Source organism: Phoenix dactylifera, unplaced genomic scaffold, assembly GCF_009389715.1.
Source record: "Phoenix dactylifera cultivar Barhee BC4 unplaced genomic scaffold, palm_55x_up_171113_PBpolish2nd_filt_p 001449F, whole genome shotgun sequence".
Taxonomy (NCBI): domain Eukaryota; kingdom Viridiplantae; phylum Streptophyta; class Magnoliopsida; order Arecales; family Arecaceae; genus Phoenix; species Phoenix dactylifera.
In genome coordinates, this window is record NW_024068767.1 from 1 (window position 1) to 22,165 (window position 22,165).

Genomic DNA, 22,165 nt, shown 5'->3' on the forward strand with positions numbered 1-22,165 from the left:
TGAGTGGACAACCATGGGAATATTGAATCACATTCCTCACATTTGCACACATGCACAATAAATTACTAGAATCTCTAGAACCATGTTGAACATTCAAATGGTTGCTCTGAAAATTGCACTCCCAACAAATCTAATTGAAGCTGCATACTACTTGTCTTTATTTCAACCGAGCTTTGATGCCTGGAATAAATCAATGCACTGGCCAAGAATCCAAAACAAACACCAAATACAATAATATATTTGTAATAAAGAATTGTGAGAAGAAAATAATATTGAAGAGAGAATTGTGAGAGAAAATAATATTTTATTAATAAATAGTAACAAAACTCATAGCTAGAAACTAACCCAATTCTCTCTTCTTCATGACCAAGATACTCAACTTTCTCGCCACAAATTCTCTTTCCCTCACATGCTCAAAGATGCCAGGTTTAGAGCCCTCCTCACAAATCCAAAGGCTGTCTCAAGTGAGAATACCCAAAGACTTGCATGTCTTAGATGCACTTCCTCTCTCCTTTAAAACTCTCACATCTCCTACTCCAAAGTAAACACCAAATCCAAGCTATTTCGTCTTACTCTAAACTTTACATGCTGAAAAATAAGAATATTTTAGTCATTTTAATTTAAAACCGTTAAATTTTTTAATAGTGTTAGATAGCATGGATATATATATATATATATATATATATACACAAAAATAAGGATAAAAAGGGCAGAGTAGCAAAACAAGTTTTTTACGAAGGTATACATGCAAATATCAATTTGGGAGTGTATTCATGCAAAAATTTGATATTTAGAAGGGTATCATTCAAAAAAAAACTCTTTTTTATGAAATTATGGTATTTCCTTGATTGAATTTACACATCTCTTAATATTTGGTACACCACTACTGATCCTAATGTTCTTCTGCTACTGGAATTCTATGATTTGAAGTAGGTCTCATGATTTTGTTACCCATCCTACATATATTTGTGGCTTTTTCATTTCCTTTCTTATATACTTGATGTTTATTAGAAATAATACCTAAATGCTATTAGTGATGGATCCATCATGTTAGACTCATGAAATGTCCAATATCATTAACTCTTGTCTACTTCTATGTCTTGCTCTTTTTTCTTGGTAAGTTCATGATTTCAGTTTGATGCTACATGATTTTGATTGGACATGTTTTTTTTTTTTTGCTAAGATGGGCAAGTCAGACTATCCAAGTCCAAACACACCCAATAAAATAAAAAAAATAGAATATCATGAAATGCCCTGGGCAATTCCTCTTCCCGGGTCCACAGGGTACTACTAGAGTGATTGGCCATAAAAGCAGCCACCCAATCTGCAACACTGTTGGCCTTCCGGAAAGCGTGCTTAGCCTAAAAGGTCATCCCCTTCCCGCTCATCGACCAAATGTCCCGAAGTAGGGGGTGATCGCCATCCCGGCCACTCGGACCCTTTAGATCCAACCTATCACTGTGACTGAGTCACCCTTCAAAATGATGGAGCTGGCCTGCAATACCCGATGAGCAAAGCGAATGCCCACCCAAGCTGCACACAGATCAGCTCCAGGAACCGTGGTATCCAACGGCTGACAACTGGCCTACCGCAACCACCCTCGAGAGCGAGTCCCTAACCACAAAACTTGCGCCCCTCTGTACCCTCCGTCCAGTACCGATCCATCGAAGTTAACTTGAGAAAACTCGGAGGTGAGGGCTCCCAGGTGAAAAACACCATCCGTGGCGCTATCTGAGCATGATGAGAGTTTCATATATTCCGAGCTATCAAAGGCCCGCCTACCGGGATAACTCGAAAGAACTCCGCAGCCAGTACTCGGCCTGCTCCACCTCAAGCTGCGGATACAAGCTGCATTCACCGAAGGTCCGAGCATTTCTAGCCAACCAAATCTAGTGGCGATGCAGATCGCTCCGAAAGCCATATGACGCAACTGGGGACTACTAGACTCTCGCCGGATGGCCTGCACGAACTAGTCCCTCTCGCCCCAGACCTCTTGTGGGAACCCGGATAACTGCTAAGTTTTCCTCGCCCACCCACACCGAAAGAGCACGGGATCGACAGTCTCATCATCCCACACCAAGCACAATGTGGGGGTATGCTTCCCCCCTTCTACTCAGGATAACTCTTGTGGGTAGTCTGTTCCAAACCACCTTCCAAAGAAATAAGGTCAGTCTCAGGTGTAGCCCAAACCGCCAAACCCAAACACAATCTGGGTCGGTATCGTGATCCAACTCCAAGACCCAGGCGGCGTCCCCTACACTGACCCTGGTCCTACAGGAGAACCGTCAAACTCGGACATTTGGTCCAGCGCACCCCGGCACCGGAATGAGTCGCACCGACTCAGCCAGATGCACCCCAAACACCGGCCTCAACCCATCCCACTCCCCCGACATTTTTTGTTTCGCTAAGAGTAAATCAAAGTGATTACCCTTTCAACCGATGCATAATATTAAACTTGATAAAAATGTCTCATTTTTTAGTCACTGATGCCACTTATTGTTGAAATGTTTTCCATTCTTTCCTATACTTGCTTTTGATGTGTTCTATTGGGAATGCAATGGAATTACTTTCCATTAAGAAAGTCTATGGTTTCGTGCATCCAAGCCTTACTTTCATGTTATGGCATTTCATGCATCCATTAAGAATTTTTTCTTTTTCATGTTCTAGTTGATGTTGTTTCTTTGTTCCTGCCAAAATTTATTGCAGGAGCAGCCCAATCCATTTGGGGGGCCTAAGGCGAACTCACTAAGAGAGATCTTTTTTCTTTCTATTTTGTCTTTGAGATCTTTTCTGCAGTGAGCTGGCCTAAAGTAAACTTACTAAAGTGGGCCTTCTTTGGGCCGGAGCCTTAGACGAGTTGCACATGAACTTTATGGAACTTTTGTTGGTAATTTATTGGGGGCCTTGATTATAATTGATGATGTTAGTAGTAAGTTGGATTATGCATTAGATTATACATTAAATAATGTAAATTTGAAAACAAGCCACAAACGTTGAGATGGCCGAGTTGGTCTAAGGCGCCAGATTAAGGTTCTGGTCCGAAAGGGCGTGGGTTCAAATCCCACTCTCAACAGTTACATTTTTCAAATTAAAATATATATTTTTAAAGAAGGTCTTTTTATGCTAACATTTAAAAGATTAGCTTCAAATACTTCAAACCCATTCTCAACACATATTTCATGGAGAATTTTATCTACAAAACTAGTCTATAGTTCCTCAAAAGAAATATTTCTATTTGCTAGCATTCAAAGGGTGATCTTGGGCTTAATCCTGAGGTTTAACATCATATATATATATATATATATGTCCGTCTCTAGAACTAAATTATACTTTTCAAAAAACATTTTACACTAATGTTGAAAAGTATCCAAAATAAATTTTGAGTTCAATCCTCGGGTCTTAGCATTTTTCTTTCTCCTTTTTTGATCGAAAACAAAAAATTATGTGGAAGAAAAAATGAATCAAATTAGATCAACTTGAATCTAGAAAAAAAAATCAGTTTAATAAAAAAGTTCTATTATCAATGAAATATAAATTTTAAATTAGATTTTCAAATTGATTTTAAATTTATGTACATTTTTACAAAAAATGATTTTCATGATAGTAGTTAAAAGCATTTGGACTTAATTTTGAGCCGAAATATTATGTGCTAGAATTTCTCATCTTTTCTTTCAATCAAACATAAAAGGCTATTTAAAAGCTAAAAAAAGTAACAATTGCCTTGCTAGCATTTTCTATTGATAGCATATCAAGAAAGAATTCAATTAGGATTCAAAGTGTCTATAAAAGGCAACATATTTCGTTTCAAAAAAAGTACAATTGCACTCTCTTTTTTTAGGAGTGAATAAGTATGATTTTTTTCCTGATTTCAGGCCTCGGAGACTAGGTGCATCAAACCAACCTCCAAGGCTTTCTCATTATAAATAGTAAGATATTCAATCATTTGTAACTTTTGTCTTAGAAACTAATTTTCAAATTGGTTTGTTTTCCCTAAAGTTGCCATTAAAATAGTAGAGATAGAAATAGGCTCGACCTAAATTTTTTGGTGGCATCTATTTTATCGTTTGGGTCTCTATATTATCTCTCCTAACCTATATATCTTGAAGTTTCATATAAATTGGTTGCCATCCACTAAGTCATTTAAATTTTACTAGCATATTTTAGTTATAAAATAGGTTTAAGTTAACACATAGCGTTCATGTAATGCAAGCCGTTAACATCTAGTTAATAGAGACGGACAAAGGAATCACATATCATTTGATGTGTAAGTTTAGGGACGCAAATAAATGTGCAATTTAAGGGTCGCTGCCTAGAACTCAAATAAGGTCGAGGAGGTCAAACTTTAGTTTTCATTAATTGAAAACTCAAATGAAATATTTTATCTAGCATGTATTATGAATTACTTTTAAGTTTTAATATTTTGAGTGGATGGATAATATATATTATAGACTTCAATAGTTTGACCGACTTTCACCTTTGAAACACATTTGTTATATAATTTTAAACAAAGAAGCAATAATTTGAAATTGCTATAGTTGTCAATTCTCGACTGTAGAGTTCCTCTTCCAAAGAACAACTAATTGGGATGATTGGAATTGCATATTACTTCTTTTTTTACCTTGAGCAAATCCGTATTCCACTGTTCCATTGCCTCTCCAAGTCTCCCTTCATGCCCTAAAAAAAGAAAAGAAAAAGTTATAGAAAAGCCTATCACTTATCTCTACCTTCGAGTCCTTACTTTTTATATAATTACATGAACTGATGGTCCAAGTTCAAAAGTTTAACATTAGTGATAGGTGAAGAGTGTCCAAGTGTCTCCATCTCTATCTCGTAAGAGAACAAGAGTGTATCTACAATATATTTTTAAAGTTTTAGTTTTTTGGATGATAATAGTGGTACATTGCTTAAGCCTCAAGGATGGATGAAAATTTAGAGTCAGTGACCAATATTGAAGGGTATTATATTTCTCTTTATTCTTAAAAGTAAAGCAATTTAGTTAATACGAGAGAATCTGGGCACCTTTTTGACTTTTATTATTGTGATTCCATAGAATCCATTTAATATATTATCTTATAAAAACTAAATATTCATTTTGTAATGAATAGTCAAAATGATTTAGCATCCAAATTATTAGAGCCAATTTTAATCCCCAGAAAAAATGGCAAATATCATAATTAGGAAGAAGTGAAAGTGCATTATGTTATGGAATAAAAGGGATCCCACTAAACATTGTCTTTTCTCCTGCTTCTTAGGCTCTGATTTGGTTGCAAGATGGAAAATTAGAGAAAAGTTATGCTTATTCCTCAATATCCCACTAAGATTCTTTTACTCAATAGATAACTCAATTCTTTTTGGTTGCAGCATATGCTTTTCCCTAAAATGATTACAAGAACATTGACAAAAGGTATGTAGAAAGTGTAAAAAAAAATCCTCATTTTAGGGGTTAAATCTATTTCATCCCTCCCCTTATAATAGTTTTCAACCCTCTAACAAGGGATAAAGGTCTTCAATTAGATTATCTTTATTTGGGAAGTGTACGCAAGTAACTACCAAGGGATAGGGTTCGGTACTACCACCAATAGGGAAGGCCAGGAGAAGAGAATGATTCATAGTGGATTGTTTATTGTTATTATAAGGGAAGGTTGTTTATTAAGGGAAGAGAATCTTGATCATTTATAAAGAACTTTATCATTAGCATGGAAGAGATGACAACAAAAGGGTAGAGTGGAAGGTGATACACCTCAGAAACGACCACAATTGATATGGCAGACTGATCAATTAGAGTTCACCACAAAGCCTCCGATCAATTAGTCAAAGCCTGCCACATGGCCAACTAAGAGGCACGCGGAGAGTCCTTCAAATGTCGAATTCCTTTTCCAACTAGTCAAACTTCGGCCATGATCGTGAGCAGTTTCCATAACCGCATAAGCAAGATGCACAGAGAGTGATGCGAGGTTAAACATCTGCATATGACCTTTGAATCGTGCAATGGGCTACCAGAAATGGCGATTTACATGCCCAAATTTCTCGGCAACGGGCACGAACCCTGGCCTATATAAACTGTTCCCAGATGATCCTCTAGGCAAGGGCTCTCTAGTCTCCAACGTCCTTGTAATATCGCTTTGTCGCTCTCACAACACCTCCACTGTTCCTAGAGAGTCAGACCACCACACTATTCTTAGAGAGTCTGTCTAACTTAGGCATCGAACGGTTGCCCACCACACACTCTCCAGCAAGAAGACTTTTTCATATTTGTTGTTTCAAGTCACATTCGGCATTAAAGTAAAAGTCTAAGCACGGTCTCCTCTTCCCTGCAACATCTCAAAAATGACCAGCATTGGAGGTATCGCCACCCAAGCACAGTGATCACCATCTCACTACCTCAAAAGCACATTGCAACCTTCAACCAACATCTACAGTTTGAACGGCCTAATTTTCAAGCCCTTAGCAGCTCAATTGGTGGAAATGAATGGCACTAGAGGAAGAGTTTGTAATCCTACTACCAAAGTTTCCACCAGACTGCAGACGACTTATAACCATGAAGTCTAAAGAACTTATTCAAACTGGGTCCAAATCCTAGCTTTTAGGCTGCAAGAAGAAAGAAAAAAAAATCTATAGAGATTTTTTTTTCTTCTCACAGAATTTAGGCTGGATAGAGTTTGGCCGAAACAGGGCTATGCTTAAATGAATGGCCTAATCCACAAATTCTATAAAAATTTTCAGTCCAATCCTATAGAAATCATCAAGCAGATTTGGAAAGAGAAGAAAGACATAAAAAGTAAATTCTTTTTTGACCCAACTCAAGTTATGCATCCATGTTTCTAACACGGCAAAGAATCTCTTTTTCCTTCTCTTTTGCAATTTAACAAATTCTTGTAGAACCTTTACAGGAATACTTATCCCATGGATGTCACATTTAATAGATTCAGCCATAGCATCTATCTAGAGCAACAAATCAGAACCAGTTCTGGGAATGATATGGAAGCAAACTGAATGCATGCCCTGGACAATGCGTTACTTCATGACAAAGAAGTAATTTATCCTTCTAGAAGAAGAATCAGCATGAGAAAAAGTTTTAACACCCAACTCAGCTAGATTCTGTTCAAATCCAACTACTGAAAAGAGAATTTGAAACCACACCATGAGGCACCAACTTTCCTACTTTCAACGTGTGAAACTACAAGATTCGGCAGGCACTTTTCTTTCCCTCTCTCGAACTAAAGTCATTGTTGGGCGGTGTAATTTAAAGAAAAAAACCAACGTAAAGTAGAAGATTACAGGAGGGATGTGAAAGAATGCTTTGAAAGTATCAAAAGCTGCCTTCGGCCTTCAGGTTACAGCACACTAGATAGATATTCTGACCACCCACCTTCCTAGATCCTTCAGCTCTTTGAATCGAGTCAGTCAACTAGGTATTCCGGCGTGGCCGCTGCAAAGCTGGAGTGCCATTTGACGAGAGCATCTTTGAGCCAGCTTGATATAGTTTAGCAAGTATGACATACTTACTGTTGCCACTGAAAATTGGTACAACTGAGGCACCGAGGTGCCTGAGGTGGTACTAGGAAGAGGAGATCGTGCTTGGACCTTCACTCCAGCAGCGCTAAATTTGACCTGAAATAGCAATAACGATGAAGAAGTCCTCTTGCCGGAGACTATCTAGTGCAAGACTATATGAGACCTAATTCAGGCAGATTCACGGAAAACAATGAAGATGTTGTGAGAATAGTAGAACGACAGCACAAAAGCGTATAAGGGCTCGAGAGCACTTACCTGGAGGGTCCTCTAAGATTTATTTGTATAGGCGAAGGTCAAGGCTTGTTGCCGAAGGATTCGGATGGGCGGATCAACCGAACATTATGCACGGGTATTTCACTCGTGCATCACGCCTCGCGCATCTCACTGGTGCGACTGAGGATACCACTCGCAGCCGTAGCCAAGGTGTTGCAGGCTAGAGAGAGATTTTGAAATTTGAAGAACTTTTTGCGCACTTTTAGGCTAGCCATATGAGGGGCTTTGATCGGTTAAGTGAAGACTTCATGGCGAGATCTAATTGATCGGTTTTCCATGTCAGTTGTGTTCAATTTCGAGGTGTATCAAATATATATGAATCACATGAGCTTCTGAAATGTGACATATCTGGGTTTTATTCTTTCAGCCCTTTTCAGTCTTCCAAACATCAATACCAAGCGATAAATACAACAATCTTGGTTATAATGCATGAGTTTCAAGATAGACTAATTCCTGCTGATAATATGACTAGTTAATTTGGTTTGTTCATAAGGGTAAGTTGTGTGGCCCTCCATATAAATCTTAGGCTTTCATGATACAAATCTCAGATTTTTGAAAGAATATATGCATGTATATAAATATGCATAAAAGACCAGAATTTTTGGATATTATAGCTGTAACTGTACATATAATTTATCTTAACTAAACCTATTCATAGGTTGGGTCAAAGACTCAAAATAGGCTTTGCCCAAACATTAACACAATTTACTTAGACTCAAGCCCAACCTGGCCCGGCTTTTGAGCCTACCTCCCAAGCCTAAGTCTAGCCCTTACTCAAACTTCGGGATTTGGACCAAGCCTCTGGCTTCATGACCCTTTGTTTATTTTTAAAAAAAATATACTAAAAAGGCTTAACTATATTTCTAAAAATGCTAAATATAAATAATCAAATATTGTCAACAATATAGAGCATATCTATTACCCTATTAACTTCACATATTAATAATAACTGTTAATTAAAAAATCTGCAAATATATAAAATACAAACAAATAATATAAAAAATATAAAAATTCATGCCGGGTCAAGCACGGGCCAGGCTTTAATCATCAAGCCCTAGCATGCCTCATTTTTTTTTTTTGTGCTAAAAGAAGAGGTATGGGGGAGGAAGGGACAAGCCCACCCCCGCATAGCAACCCCCACTGAGCCTCCGCCCCGCCAGGAGAATGTTCGATGCGGGCGAATCGCCCTGCGCGTCGATTAAAATGTGATGACACTGCTTGGACAAACCTATTTTCGGGCTCAACCTAGTCCATCAGGTTTGAAATTTTTGGCCTGAGCCCATTCAAAAGCCTTCGGGCTTGAACGGGCTAGGCCGGTCAATTCCTAACCGAATTAGATCACTTGTCATCCCTAGGTATGTAGAATGATGGGGCAATTACCTAGCTTAATGAATTGCAAAGGCCCTAGATGAGGTTTCGCAATGCCATGTTTAATTTGGTCAGAAATTGTTTCAAAGCCTCCGTGCTGCTTCTCTGAGGGGTTATTCAACTGCCGTCAAGCCCCTAAAAATTTGCATCTATATAAGTGAAAAATCTTGCAACAACCTTGAGGCAAATCCAGTCCAACTTCTTGAGAATAAACTTCAGTTCAACTTTAAATGGATAGCTTGTGGCTCTACGCTGACTTCAAGCAATGTAGTGCAAAGCTAAACAATAACGTGGAACGTCGCAGGAAAAGAAAAGAACAGCAAAAACCAAAGCAAAAACAGCGTCTCTTGCTCATTATATGTTGTAGTGGATAATTTGATCTTGGCCCATATTATTGGATAAGGTTCACTTATATATGACCATTAGTCAAATTCACATAATCTCAATTTAGCATCGACCATGATATTTGTTATTATTTTAGATTCAAATTGTCTCAATTTAGCTATTTTTTTCCAAATAATATCCATCATACCCATTATATTGGTCAATAATGTTGTGTGTAAATTTGATCAATTATTATGCAACATAGTGAGTTAAAGTCGTTGTATTCTTACATCTTGAGGCATCTTGTGATGCTCCTAAGAGACACAAAGTCAAAACTTTCATGAATGTCTTACATGTTTGCCTCTCTTCGCCTCCATATAAGACATGTGTGGCTTCATACAGACTACACTCAGCTAAGAGCCTACAAATGTCGTATAACAACGGTCTGAAGCCGGCATCACGATTCTGGCCCCGAATCCACTAAACCACCGCGGCCGAGTCATCCTCGAGAAGAATGCAGTCCGCTTCCAAAACCCGCCTCGCGTAGGTGACTCTCTCCCCAACAGCAAAAATTGTTGTTCAACGTCACAACAATTACAACAATTATTATTTACCTCAAAAATAGCATTTTAAATTTATTATAGCTATTATAATAGAACAATAATAGAAAAAAAAACTATTACCGTTTTTCTTTTAATTTTTTTATGAATAAAAGTTAATTTTTTTTTAAAGTGTACAACTATTTTGCAGAAACAAGGTTATGAAAAAAATAAAGTTCAGAAAAAGCAGTCTTTATTTTTTAAAAAAAGTACAAGTAAAAAATAACAGTTATTATTTATCTTATAATAGGCTGCTAAATAATATATTATAATTATTTTCACTTTTTATCTTTTATTATATATATATATATATATATAATATAACGGGGTTTGTGGCCGATACTTTATAATACCATTATTTAAACGTTTCGGAAAAGGCACGTTCTCAGCGCCTAACGTGCCGCGTCAGGCGTCACTGTCACGTGATCTATCGTCCGTCGATATTCTCGCCTTTCCATGTGTCGCCTCCTTTTCTGAAATAATTTTTCTCTGCTCTCTCTGAGTGGGAGCCAGCTGTTCTCACGATCTCACCCCAAGGCACCCAAGCCACCTTTTCTACTCCGTTTGGAAAATCCAGCAATTGGATTTTCTGATCATGAATTATACTTCAACTCAATTCACTTCCAACCTAAATTTTGTAGGAGAAAATAAAACTTCATAATTCTTTTTGTCTTTTAGTCCAACAAATCTATAGATAGAATTTAGGTCAAAACAAGAATTGACCTTCAAAAGAAAATTGACTAAGCCTCCAACTTAATTATGATGGACCAGATATGATCTATTTTTATATCCGAATCCATCCAATTATAAATAGAAATTTGTGCATCTAACTAATATCCGTATTTGTATCCATATTTATTAAAAAATAACTATCATATGTGTATTTAAATATCCGATTCTATTTGTAATTCTACTTAATTTTATATATTACTCATTAACTTTAAAGAAAATAAATAATCGTATTAACGTACTATTAACTTGATTTATCATCTACTTAGTAATATATTTTATTCTTTGGTCATAAAGTTTAATTATTCGATTTATATTTATATTTATATCCATACTTTTGATATTCGATTTGTATCCATATCCGTTTAAAATAGCATCCGACTTACATCCATATCAATATCTATATTTATCAAATAAAATAAATTAGATATAGATACACCAGCATCCAATTCAATTTTATCATTAAGCTCAATCTTGCTAGGTTTTCTAAACAAGCTCTAAAAATTGCCTATACTACGTGCACCAACATGACTATGTACATAGCCACGTATAGCCACCAGTTTCTCTAATGGTCCCCTGAGATGCATGTTTGATGAATGAGGTTTATAGAAATTTACAGTAATTTCTATGATTGGCTATATAGACAATCACACATAGTGCATGCAGTGTAAACAATAATTTTTAATTTATAAGTTTTTTTTTCTTCTTAGTAAACAAAAATTAAATACTATGGCAATTTTAAGTTGGGCATCACGATCCACTGCCACACGGATTCCCAATGGAGATTCGACAAGGATGGAGATTCGAATTTCGCCTACGCATGAGATTTTATATATATAATACGTGGATGCTTGACGCCATCCTAACCATGTCACAGGCTGCTTGATGTCTCCGCCACCTTTCACCTCATGGAGCATCCCGTTCACATTCTATCCCCTCTAAAGGTTCTCTTTTGGAAGTGAAGCTACATGGCATTTATGCTGCTATATTGCATGACGAAGGCAAGCAAAAGAATAAAATTATATATGGATTTGCTCCGACAAACTGAATTAGCTCCACTCATTAATGGCAAGCCGGAATTGATATAAACTTCTATACATACTCCACTCCTCATGGGTTTAATACTAACCAGAATCGAAATCCCACCCTTATGCAGTGGCAAGGCATGGTACCATCCAAGAAAGCACTTCGATGATAGGCTTCCCCACATGGAGCTCCTCGCAAGTCAACTTTTGATATCTCTCTCTTAATGTTAAAATCGAATCGGATCGGATGCTAGTTTATTGATATCTATATTTATTTTATTTGGTGAATATATATACGAATATGAATGTTAGTCGAATGTAAAAATATTACTAAGTAATTATGGGTTGGAGGAGTCCCATTCTCATTCTGATTCCATAAGGAAATGGGAATGCCCTAATCTCCTAAAACCCAATCCCGACTCTCATATGATATTCAAATTTCATTTCGATTCCGATTTGAGTTACGAAGCAAACGCATCAAAGAATATAATTATTCTGATTTCCATTCCAATCTAGGCCGATTTTGATTCTAATCATGAACAAAACACATTCTAATTTTTTTGGATATTTCAAGACTTACTCGGCGATTAGATTACACAGTCATCCAAATATGTCAATATATAGTACAAAATTTCCACAAGCGATAAGAGTTCTTATTAGTATGATGTGGCAAGACTGCAATCAGAAGTTCGTTAAATTGCCTTTCAATGACTTCTATCACTGTAATTTGTGTAGCAGGGTTGAGGATTTAGAGTTTAAGATTTGTGCAACCTAATGGAGACACCTTTTACTGCTGGTACTAAGAAATTGATGATGGATTTTTTAGCTGACAAAGGGAGGAAGGTTGGTGCTATGGGTTCAAGTCAAGTTGGATAAAGTGGCTCCTAGAATAGATCCAAATCCCAACATATTGGGAGTTTGGGTTCACATATTCATCCAAGCCCTGCCGAACCAAGGAATTAAATTGGGTCCAATTCTAGATAGGATCCAAGAGAGACTAGATTGGATAGTGTTGGCCAGATTAGGTATGAGGTGGATCCAAGCCTAGGTTGTGTCAAGTATGCATTAAGAACAGATCTAGATATTCAACAAAAACTGTTATTCGGCAAGCATAATTCCTTTCGTCACATACGCCTCAAAATTATTATTTAGCCTTAATGTATAATTAATTAAATCTTGTAAGAAATGTGAATAGAACGAGCAATGCCATATATTATAAAGATAAATTAGCATGTCAGGGGTCAAATTGGAATTATGAAAATCAAAACTATATGCTAATATGATATATGAACGGGTGAGGTTGAGTCGGAGTCAAGCAGGGTTTTGGTAGACTAATACCTAGATTCAAGAATTTGATGGATCTATATTTAGATTCGTAGCTGCCCACAAGCTTATGAGTCTAGATTGTGCTCAGAATATTGTGTTTGATAAGATCCAACTAATAGGTCTATGTGTATTAGTGACAAACCTTGAACGTTCTCTAAATACTTGGATCCATTAAATAATATGAAAGTTTTAGCATAACATTTTTTTCGCCTATATCATCAAAATGTTAACTGCTGCAGTTTGGCTAAATTTGTTTAACACATTGTTACAACATAAATAACGTCTACTTGTAAAATTAGGGTTGGCTCTGAAGATCCTCAGCATAGATATCAAGCTAGATACTTCAGGAATTATTAGGTTATTGGCATAAAAAGAAGGGGAACAATGGTTGGGCAATGGATTCAAGCATGATTATAGAACAAATTTTTTTTCCCACCATTTTGTGCAACCATGGTAACTTAGCATTTGCTCCTCCGATATCATCGGTATCTAGCTGATATCAGTTGGGCTCCAGTAGTCCTATATAAAGCTATGCAATGGTAAAAAATATCTTGAGCTGGCGTTGTCCAATATCTATCAAAGTCTTCCAACCATCTGCTGAATTTGGATGCAAGACTTCTAGCCAGGTATCCAATTCCAACTAGAACGGCAATTAGAAATTAAGATACTCATTAACTTGTAACCAAACATAATTAATGAGCAACATCAACGGTCCAAGCAAAATTCAAGGTACAATAAGTAATCATGGGTTCGCACTCTTTTAACTACTTTCCGCCTACACAAATCTCAAAATAATTATTACGCAATTTAGTCATAGATTTGCGTGAAAGAAGATAAATCCTTTCCCGCGAAAGATACGACCCTACTTGCGATCATGCGTACTAAACAAGGCAATTATCGGACAAACTAAGATTACGTATTTTTATCTAATTTCAGTGTCTGTCCTTATCTCCGTGCATGCAAAATTTTCATGGTTAGATTGATGTACGATTCGTCGGTTTCCTATAAATGGTTAACAATTGGCCCTCATAAATTGCCTAACTATATATTTTAGTTGACGGATCAACTACCGCACTGAATGTATCCTATGTCACCTGTTCTCCCAGCTGCCATTAATAGGAGCATTCTTGAATTTGAATTCGTTTGGTTCAAAAAAATAATTAAATAAATAATATATATATATATAAGCTAATGTCTAATTATATTATATTAAAAATAATAATTTTTGCATGTTTAGTTCATAATAAAAAATTGGCAATAAAAAATGATAAATTTCAAAATAACTTATGTTTGATTAAAAATCTAATTTAAAAAAATAAAATACATGTTATATCTTTAATAACAAGAAAAAAAATTATTCTATTTTATCTAAAAACTTAAGTATTATTTTGGAAAAAAAAATTATCCCAATTTCTAGCTAGTGAAAATTGAAATTTTTTTAATATCTCATATAAGTTTTTTTTAATAAAATATAGAAATTTTATTACCATAAAAAAGTTATTTTTATCTGTGAAAACTTCAGCAAATAGAAATATTTTTCTATCTTTTTGTTGATCATATTTTTTTCCTTCCTTCTTCTGCAAATCAAAGGAGTTCCTCATGCCATGAAATATGATGCATCCACCACAAGCAAGGCACCACAGACAGACGCCAGAGATGCGATACAGCAATCTACCAGCACAGTCCAATTCCAGACCCTTTCTCCCCTGATCTTTGTACCATTAAAACAAGGACAACAGTCATTTTCACCGTTGATCTACTGCGCCTACTGAAGAACTTTTGATCAAATTTTAATTAGCAGTAGGTGGAGATAGGTCTGAAAGCTGCAGTCTGAGGTCTTCTTCCGAGACCAGGTACAGACAGCCACGTTTTGGCGTCTCAAGCACCAGAAGAAAGAATCCTAGAAACCAAACAAAGGTAAAGAGAGAGAGCAAGCAAATGTACCCAGTCAAACGTTTCTAGTACTAATTCGTTATGTACATACAAAGTCTGTGTACGTAAGTGTAGCAGAGGAACAAATTTAGACCCACTGTCGGCCATCCGGACACCATCAATTCCACCATCACCACCTACCAATCTCACGAGCCAAGCCAGCTTCCAATCACCCAACCGAGCCTCCTCTGTTTTTCTGTATACATCTTGCAGCCTTTTAGAAGTTTCTTCACACTCTCTCTCTCTCTCTTTTACAACAATGTATGGTGTGTGGGTCCCCAAATTCTCACCATCCCCAGTGGATCCTGATTTGATCTCCTCCGTGCAACAACCATCAGATATTTCTTTTTTTCTTATGTAGAAACTAAAGCCAAACCAGACAAACCTAACTTATAGTCTTCTTGTTCCTAAGAACAGGATCTGATGAGACCCAGGTTGTAGAGGTTCCTCTTCACTAAGCTTCCCAGGTAGAGCAGCGCAGCACCACCGCCAGCTGCCGCCTCGTGGCGGCCGGCCGGGCTCGTCTTGCAGATCGGCCGCGGCCGGTCGTCGTTCACCTTGAGGCTCTCGACACCGATCCTCTCGATCACTGAGTCGATCATCTTGGGATCGGCCGGGTGGCCGGCGGCGTCGGTGACGTAGAACACGTTCGTCGCCATTTGGCCTTTGGTCGAGACGTCGGCCCTCGTCACCGAGAGGCCGTTCTCCCGGAATGTCCGGGTCACGTCCGCGAGAAGGCCTCGCCGGTCCACTGTGTGCAGCTCCAATCTCAATCCCTGAGATTCACCCACGAGAGGAATCAACTGTCAGTTTGTAGCTGGAATTAGAGAATCGGATGCCTATCGGGCTATCTTTTTGGGAGGGAATCGAGGATAATTTATTGCCAAGGATGGGGAGGAAGGTACCTCGGATGCTCTGCGCTCGATGGCAGCTTGCAAGCATTGGATCACACGCTGCCGCTCTGCTTCCGAACTGATTGGGCTCCCATCTAGATGCCTGATGTAAAATTCCTGGAAAAAATAACCAGAAAATCCTAAAATTAACCCACGATTCGAATAGAATCCCCTCCAAAAAAAAAAACCCCAAAAATCTCCGAATAAAGTCGAAATTTAAACTAAAAGTGGGGGAGAATCCAAAGAATTTACCTGATGTGCTCGATCGGCATTGGTGTCAATGGTGCCGTGGAACACGACGTAGTCCATGTCGGTGAGGGTGCACACGATGTCGAAGAGGAGCTTGGGGCGATCCCCGCACTGGATATTGACGATCGAGTACCCGCGCTCGATCCAGTTTTGGACCGAAACGGACGGCTGCGATGATGACGATGAGGCGGTCTCGGCGGAGGAGACCCGCTCGTAGTCGCGGTCGGCGAACATAAGTTGGTGGAGGCGGCGGTCGGAGTGAGTGAGCGACGGCGAGGGCACGGCGGCGGTCTTGGCACCGCGGACGTCGTGGTCGCCCTTGAGGACGTGGCGGAGGCGGGCCTCGACACGGCGGATCCGGTGGGGGTCGTCGATCGGGGTGCCGGAATCCTCGTCCCGGACGAAGATGAGGGCGGCGATCCGGCCGTTGTGGGTCCAGACCTTGGCCTCGACGACGGCGCAGCAAAGGTCGGCGAGGACGGCGAAGACCTCGGAGAGGAGGCCGGGCCGGTCGGTGCCAGTGAGCTCGAGGGCAGTAAGGCCGTCGAGGGCGGTAGCGGCGGAGCGGGGAGCGGCGCAGGGGGAGAGGGAGTGCTCGATGTAGGAAATGACGGAGTCGTCGGCGAGCTTGCGGCCGAGGTGGTCGGTGACGTGGAAGACGTCCATGAACCACCGGCCGTCGGAGGAGATGTAGCCCTTGTTGATGGAGAGGTCGAGGTCACTGAGGACCTGGACCGCCTCAAGGAGGACGCCGTGCTTCCGGGCGCTGTCCAACTTGACCAGCGTTGCGGTGGGACACACGGCATTGTCGATAACGACTCTGCAAGCAACCAAGAGGACGAGTGAGTCAAGAGAAAGAGAAAGCGAGAGAGCGTTCCAGATCTACAAGCAAAGAACATAGGGAGTGAAAGTAAACGAAATAGGCGGTAGGCGTGTGGAAAAAAAATCGGAGGAAGACTGGAAAGTGGGACGCAGTCTGAGATTTGACGCAGAAACAGTCAAAAATATCATTATGAGTGGGAATGAAGCAATTCATCAAAGAGAAGAAAACAGAGGAGTTTGAAAACAATGAAGCAGTTCGAAAAACGAAGTTAAAAATGAATTATTTTCAAGTATCAAATTTAGCAGACGAGGAAGAAGAGCAAATTAAGTATAAAAAAAAAAAGGACTCCAAAACATGAATTAAAAGACAGAGATAGTTCTGAAATGAAGACAAACCAGTTCGGAAATAATAACAGATCTGAAGGAGCCCATAAGAGCAGACTCTGAGAAAGACAGAGAGCGAGCGAGAGAGAGAGAGAGAGCAGCGATACCGACCTGGGAGTATTCATCCGACTGCGGAACTCATCCAAACACGCCGGCCATTCCATCTCCTTTTCCCCCTTCTTCTCTCGCCTCTAATTTAAACTCTCTCTCTCTCTCTCTCTCTCTCTCTCTCTCTCTCTCTCTTATATAAACGAAACAGAAGGGGGACGAGATCTCCAAGGCTACAGCAAAAAAATGAACCAGTGTTCCAATCGCCCTCTCTCTCTCTCTCTCTCTCTCTATATCCGTTCTGTAGCTGCTTGCTGGGGGTAGAAAGCACGCGTTTCCCAGTGGTCGCAACCCACGCCCGCAACCCTGGATGGGGGAAGGGGGGTGGCTTTCATATTTAAACTTCAAACCCACGCCTCCACGCCATAACGACCGTCACATGCCGTGGGCAGCGGGCTAACCTAACCGCCAAGCGCCAGCTATCCCCCCCCCGTTCCGTCCTGCCACGTAGACAGCACACCAACTCCTTTCCCTACTCCCACTCCCCCCTTTCCTTCTCCCTCAAGCTACCCTCCTCTACGAGGGATCACCGTGCCATACCGCCATCATATTATACGTATTTCTAACTAATTTGGGTTGGGGTGTGGATTCGGCCTTCCCCGTGGCTCCACGTGGCATGGGGCGTGGGGTGGCCCCGGTATATGGCTTGTTCCGCAAGCGTGGCAGCGGGCTGCCGGAATTATGGTCCCTCCACCCTCGGTGTCGGTTCCTGTCGTCATTTTTTTTTATCTTCGTTGCGGCCGTTGCGGGTCTCAGGCGTCCCGATCTCCCCGCCAGCTCCCTAACTAACCTTCTTACTAATTATTATCCCCGCTCCGACCCGCCCACGAACCCCTGCCCCTGGATGCTGCCACGTGTAATTATAGGAGAGCGGATCTAGTTACCGTTTGGCTGTTTGGAATATTCCGACTTGTATTCGACTAACTCGCGGTAGTTTAAGGAACATTAATGGGATTTTGGAAGCAGAGTAAACAATGATTAGATTGGACGCCGCCTGCGGTCTCAAAAACCGGAGTCCTTTGGGTGGGCCCCACCACGTGGCGGCAACTCGCTGGGGGGAAAACGGACCTGGTCCGGTCCCTGGACCGGATATCTGATCGGGTGCCAGAAATGGTTGAAGCGACGGACTTGCGCAAGTACGGGGCGACGTGTCGGAATCCGATTGGCGAGCAGATGCGTGGAGGCACGCGCCCGTTCATGTGCCGCCATTAAAACTCGGGCGACACGTGTCGGGCGCGGGAATGTCACGTGACTCCCCGCGTCAGAGATCATGTGCTGCCGCCGCGCTCCCCACCATACACAGAATTCCTTTGCCTCCGACCGAATTAAATCGGTTATTTACATCGGCGGATATTAAATGGGCTGGTGGGCCGCACGATCTGGCGTGATCCCTCGTGATCTTGACCCGTGGAAGACAGGTCTTCCGTGAGGGGAGGGAGGTAGCCGTTACGTTTGACGGAGGAGGGAAACGGTCAGCCGGAACGACAGCGAGAATCGAGGGAGCGGCATGATGCGTGACGTATTTCTTTTATAGGTTTGTTTTTTTGTAGAAAAAAAGTAAAAAGAAAGAAGGAGAAGGCGGGAAAAAGGCCAGTTTCCCGCCATGGGCTCCACGTCAGCGGAGGTGTGGGGCGGTGGGTATCCACATCGGTTTCGAAGAAAGCTGCTGACGTGTCAGCATATCGGATGGCGGAAAGGAGAAAAAGGCGGAAAAAGAATGGGTGTGAGGCTGGAGGAGGAAGGAGATTTGGAAGCGAAACGCGGAATGATGGTCCGACGTCGATACGCACCGTTTGCTTTCTGGTTTCACATCACGTGATGGTGACGATTGATCGGTTGTCAACTGGAGAGAAGGTGATCCTCCCATGGCTGGTGGGATCCAAGGTTTTCTTACCACAGCAACCTTTGCAGAATGACCAAGGAGGTGAAATGTTTTAAGATACAAAATTTTCATTATTTAGATTATGATAAGTAATATGCCTCCTCTTGTCATCGATTCTGGGCTGAGGTCAGAGTGCAGCTCAAATAATCCTAAGATTGGCTGGACACGAGCTAAACAGACTGACCAAAATGTAGATAGTAGATTTTCTCCAAATGTGGTCTGTAAAAAATCTGCTTGCCGAAGAGTTTCCGATGAGGGACCCTCCAATGCCAAGTTGGAATAGAGAGACAATAATATGGAAGGAAGAAAATTTTAGCAAAGTATTGTCTCTATTAGTTATATTGCATAAGTACCTATGATCTCGTGAGTTGTCCTCTTACATAAGATGCCCATGTTGTCGTTAGCTGGCCTGACATGGCGTGCAATAATAACTAGGTAATGGCTACTAGCATTACCGCGGCGCGGGTGGCAGCCCATATGGGAGGCTGGCAGCGTTAGTGGGGCGCAGGCCATAGTGTTGCCATTATTGTGGGGTGCCAGAGTTATCGATAATTAGGACTGCTAGCCTTCCTCGACACGTGTTGACTGTTCTCCTCGGCTGATGATTCCTCCTCAGTCAGGACCGAAAGTGCTCAACTCGGCTGGTCGACTACTCAGTTGGGGCTGAGGTTGCTCTCCTCGACTTACGTCCGAGGTCAAGAGGGCAAGTCTAGCCCAAGGTTGAGTTGTCCAAAATTTTTTCCAACACATGCCCCCCCTCCCTTTCAAGGCTGAACTACCTTCCGGTTCGCGCGACGGAAGTCAAGTCGTCATTTCCATCAAGGGCGAAACTTTCGTCATGAGAAATAAATGCGTTGATCTATCTTATCGAAGCATCGCCGCATTTGGGTTGTCTCAAGGCATCATCATAGTAGGATTTTCTTCGAGCCGTCATTACTATAGCGATTTTGGCGAATCACCGCGACGTGTCTCGAACTGACACGTGACTCGATCTTCCCTAGTAGTTGAACCGATGCTTCGATCAGGGCCATCCACGCCTCTATACAAGGGTCGTCTGCGCCCCTATATAAGGACACCCCACTTTTTGTTTCGCTTACTTCTTCGCCTGAGTGCTCGAGTGTCTAGGCTCCCGGGTGATACCCCACGAAGTTTTTTATTCCTCTGGCACCGACATCCTCCGTACTTCCCTATTTTTGGTGGGTTTTCGCTCCGTAGCTACTCGGCCCTTCTTATCTTCTCTCTCGTTGCCTTGTCCTCTTCTTCATTTTTTTTTAATTATTGTTTTCTTCTTTATTTCCCCCATCATGAGCGACGGTGAGGTTAATGCCTTGGAGAGGAGTCGTTCGTCGAACCATTCTCCCCAAACTCAACACCCTCACCTTCAACTGAGTTCGGGGTCCAATCGGGCCCGGACTACAAGGCGTCCGTCCTCACAATAAGAGGAGATGCACCTCATTCGAGCCCAGCATTTTGTTCCTCCTGAGTTTGTCTTCGAGCTCACCGATCCCAATGACCAGGTTACCCGACCCCCTTCTCGGCTCGGCCTGTTTGAGGAGACTTTGTGCGCTAGGTTGAGACTACCTCTCTACTCCTTTTTTGTTAAGCTGGTAAGGCCCTATAGCCTTGTCTCCCTAATTTGTTCTGAATTTCTTGAGGGGCCTGATTGGCTTCCACACTCTTTGTTTCTCTAGGGAATCCAAGCCTCGACTTCCCTTTTTTGGGGGTGCTTTACTCTAAGGAAGCATCCTCAAGACAACAGCTGGCGTCATTTTTCTTCTTGAAAAGGTCGCCAACTATCGGAGGTACTCTCTCTTCCCATCCACAAATGGAAAAGAAGGTTTTTTTTGTTCACTCCGAGCAACCATAGGGATTCGAGACTTGTGGAGGGCGCCTCAAACTAACCTAAATCGACTCACGAGGTTGTTCGGTGATAATCAAAGGGCCTTGGATAGGCTTCTAGAAACTCGATCCAAGATTCCCACCCTGGAGGAGCTATTGTCCGAGGAGACTCTAATTAATGTCAAACTGAGCCTGCTTGACTCCTTGGGTAAGCTCCAACTAAACTCTTCCTCTATCTTCCCACCTTGTTGAATTCCTTTTTGACCTTGTCCCTGGTTTCACAGTTCTCGCCTCCATGAAACCGACCTCACGATGATTCGTCAAAGGAGGCAAATGAAGATGAAGTTGACTGCTACTGTCGAGGTCGTAGGTCCCCAGAAGGAAAGGCCGAAGGGGGAGTTCTCTTCGGTTATTGCCGCCGAGGCTTTCGCTAAGGTCAGGATCCCTTAGAGGAAAAGGACGAGGGGGGGAGTCCTCTTCGACTGATGTCGCCGAAGTCGGGGTCCCTCGAAGGCCAAGTGGGGAGTCTTCTTTGGCTGCTGTCGTCAAGGCTGCCCCTGTGGTAGCCACCAAGGCTTCAGTCCCAAGGTCCGTAGCTTGGCTTAGCCCAGTCCGAACTCGTCCATCCTCCAAGAGAACCTTTCCACTCCTGGCAGTGCCCCCATGGTTTACTCTCCGTGCTGGTCTGTCTAAGAGTCGGACTCGGCTCTAACGAACCCCATGGTAGCGATGGTGTTGATCGAAGTCATGCAGCTCCCGACCGACCTAGAGGCTATGCACTCTGTTAGCATCACCGAGTTCTTCGACAAGGCTTTCACCACAGTCATTCGAGTAGGTCATTGACTCACAAACTACCTTGTAGTCTTTCACTTTAGTTACTGACTCTTTTTCTAGTAT

The 22,165-nt window shown here is 41.4% G+C and overlaps 1 protein-coding gene and 1 non-coding gene across 3 annotated transcripts; one reads left to right on the forward strand and one right to left on the reverse strand.

Moving 5' to 3' along the window:
• The first annotated feature begins 2,992 nt into the window (after positions 1 to 2,992).
• On the forward strand, positions 2,993 to 3,073 carry TRNAL-AAG. Its single transcript has one exon. It is a non-coding gene; the product is annotated as a tRNA-Leu (tRNA).
• Positions 3,074 to 15,089: 12,016 nt separating this feature from the next.
• LOC103713383 (ACT domain-containing protein ACR8-like) lies at positions 15,090 to 17,877 on the reverse strand. 2 transcript variants are annotated; one of them, XM_039122291.1, is made up of 4 exons: positions 17,551 to 17,877; positions 16,237 to 17,053; positions 15,997 to 16,101; positions 15,090 to 15,894 (listed from the first exon to the last, which is right to left on the reverse strand). In XM_039122291.1, exons 1-4 carry the CDS (start codon positions 17,601 to 17,603, stop codon positions 15,499 to 15,501), a joined length of 1,371 nt encoding a protein of 456 aa, XP_038978219.1. In that variant the 5' UTR covers positions 17,604 to 17,877; the 3' UTR covers positions 15,090 to 15,498. The 2 variants fall into 2 exon arrangements, with proteins under 2 accessions (XP_038978219.1, XP_038978220.1); XM_039122292.1 differs by having other exon boundaries at positions 15,090 to 15,867; positions 17,551 to 17,876.
• Between the last annotated feature and the right edge of the window lie 4,288 nt (positions 17,878 to 22,165).

Excerpts from the sequence above, each read along its gene's own strand:
- LOC103713383 (XM_039122291.1), bottom strand. The coding sequence starts at position 17,603 with ATGGAATGGCCGGCGTGTTTGGATGAGTTCCGCAGTCGGATGAATACT. Across the intron at positions 17,054-17,550 it reads AGTCGGATGAATACTCCCAG|AGTCGTTATCGACAATGCCG; the intron begins GTCGGTATCGCT and ends GGTTGCTTGCAG. Across the intron at positions 16,102-16,236 it reads ATGCCGATCGAGCACATCAG|GAATTTTACATCAGGCATCT; the intron begins GTAAATTCTTTG and ends TATTTTTTCCAG.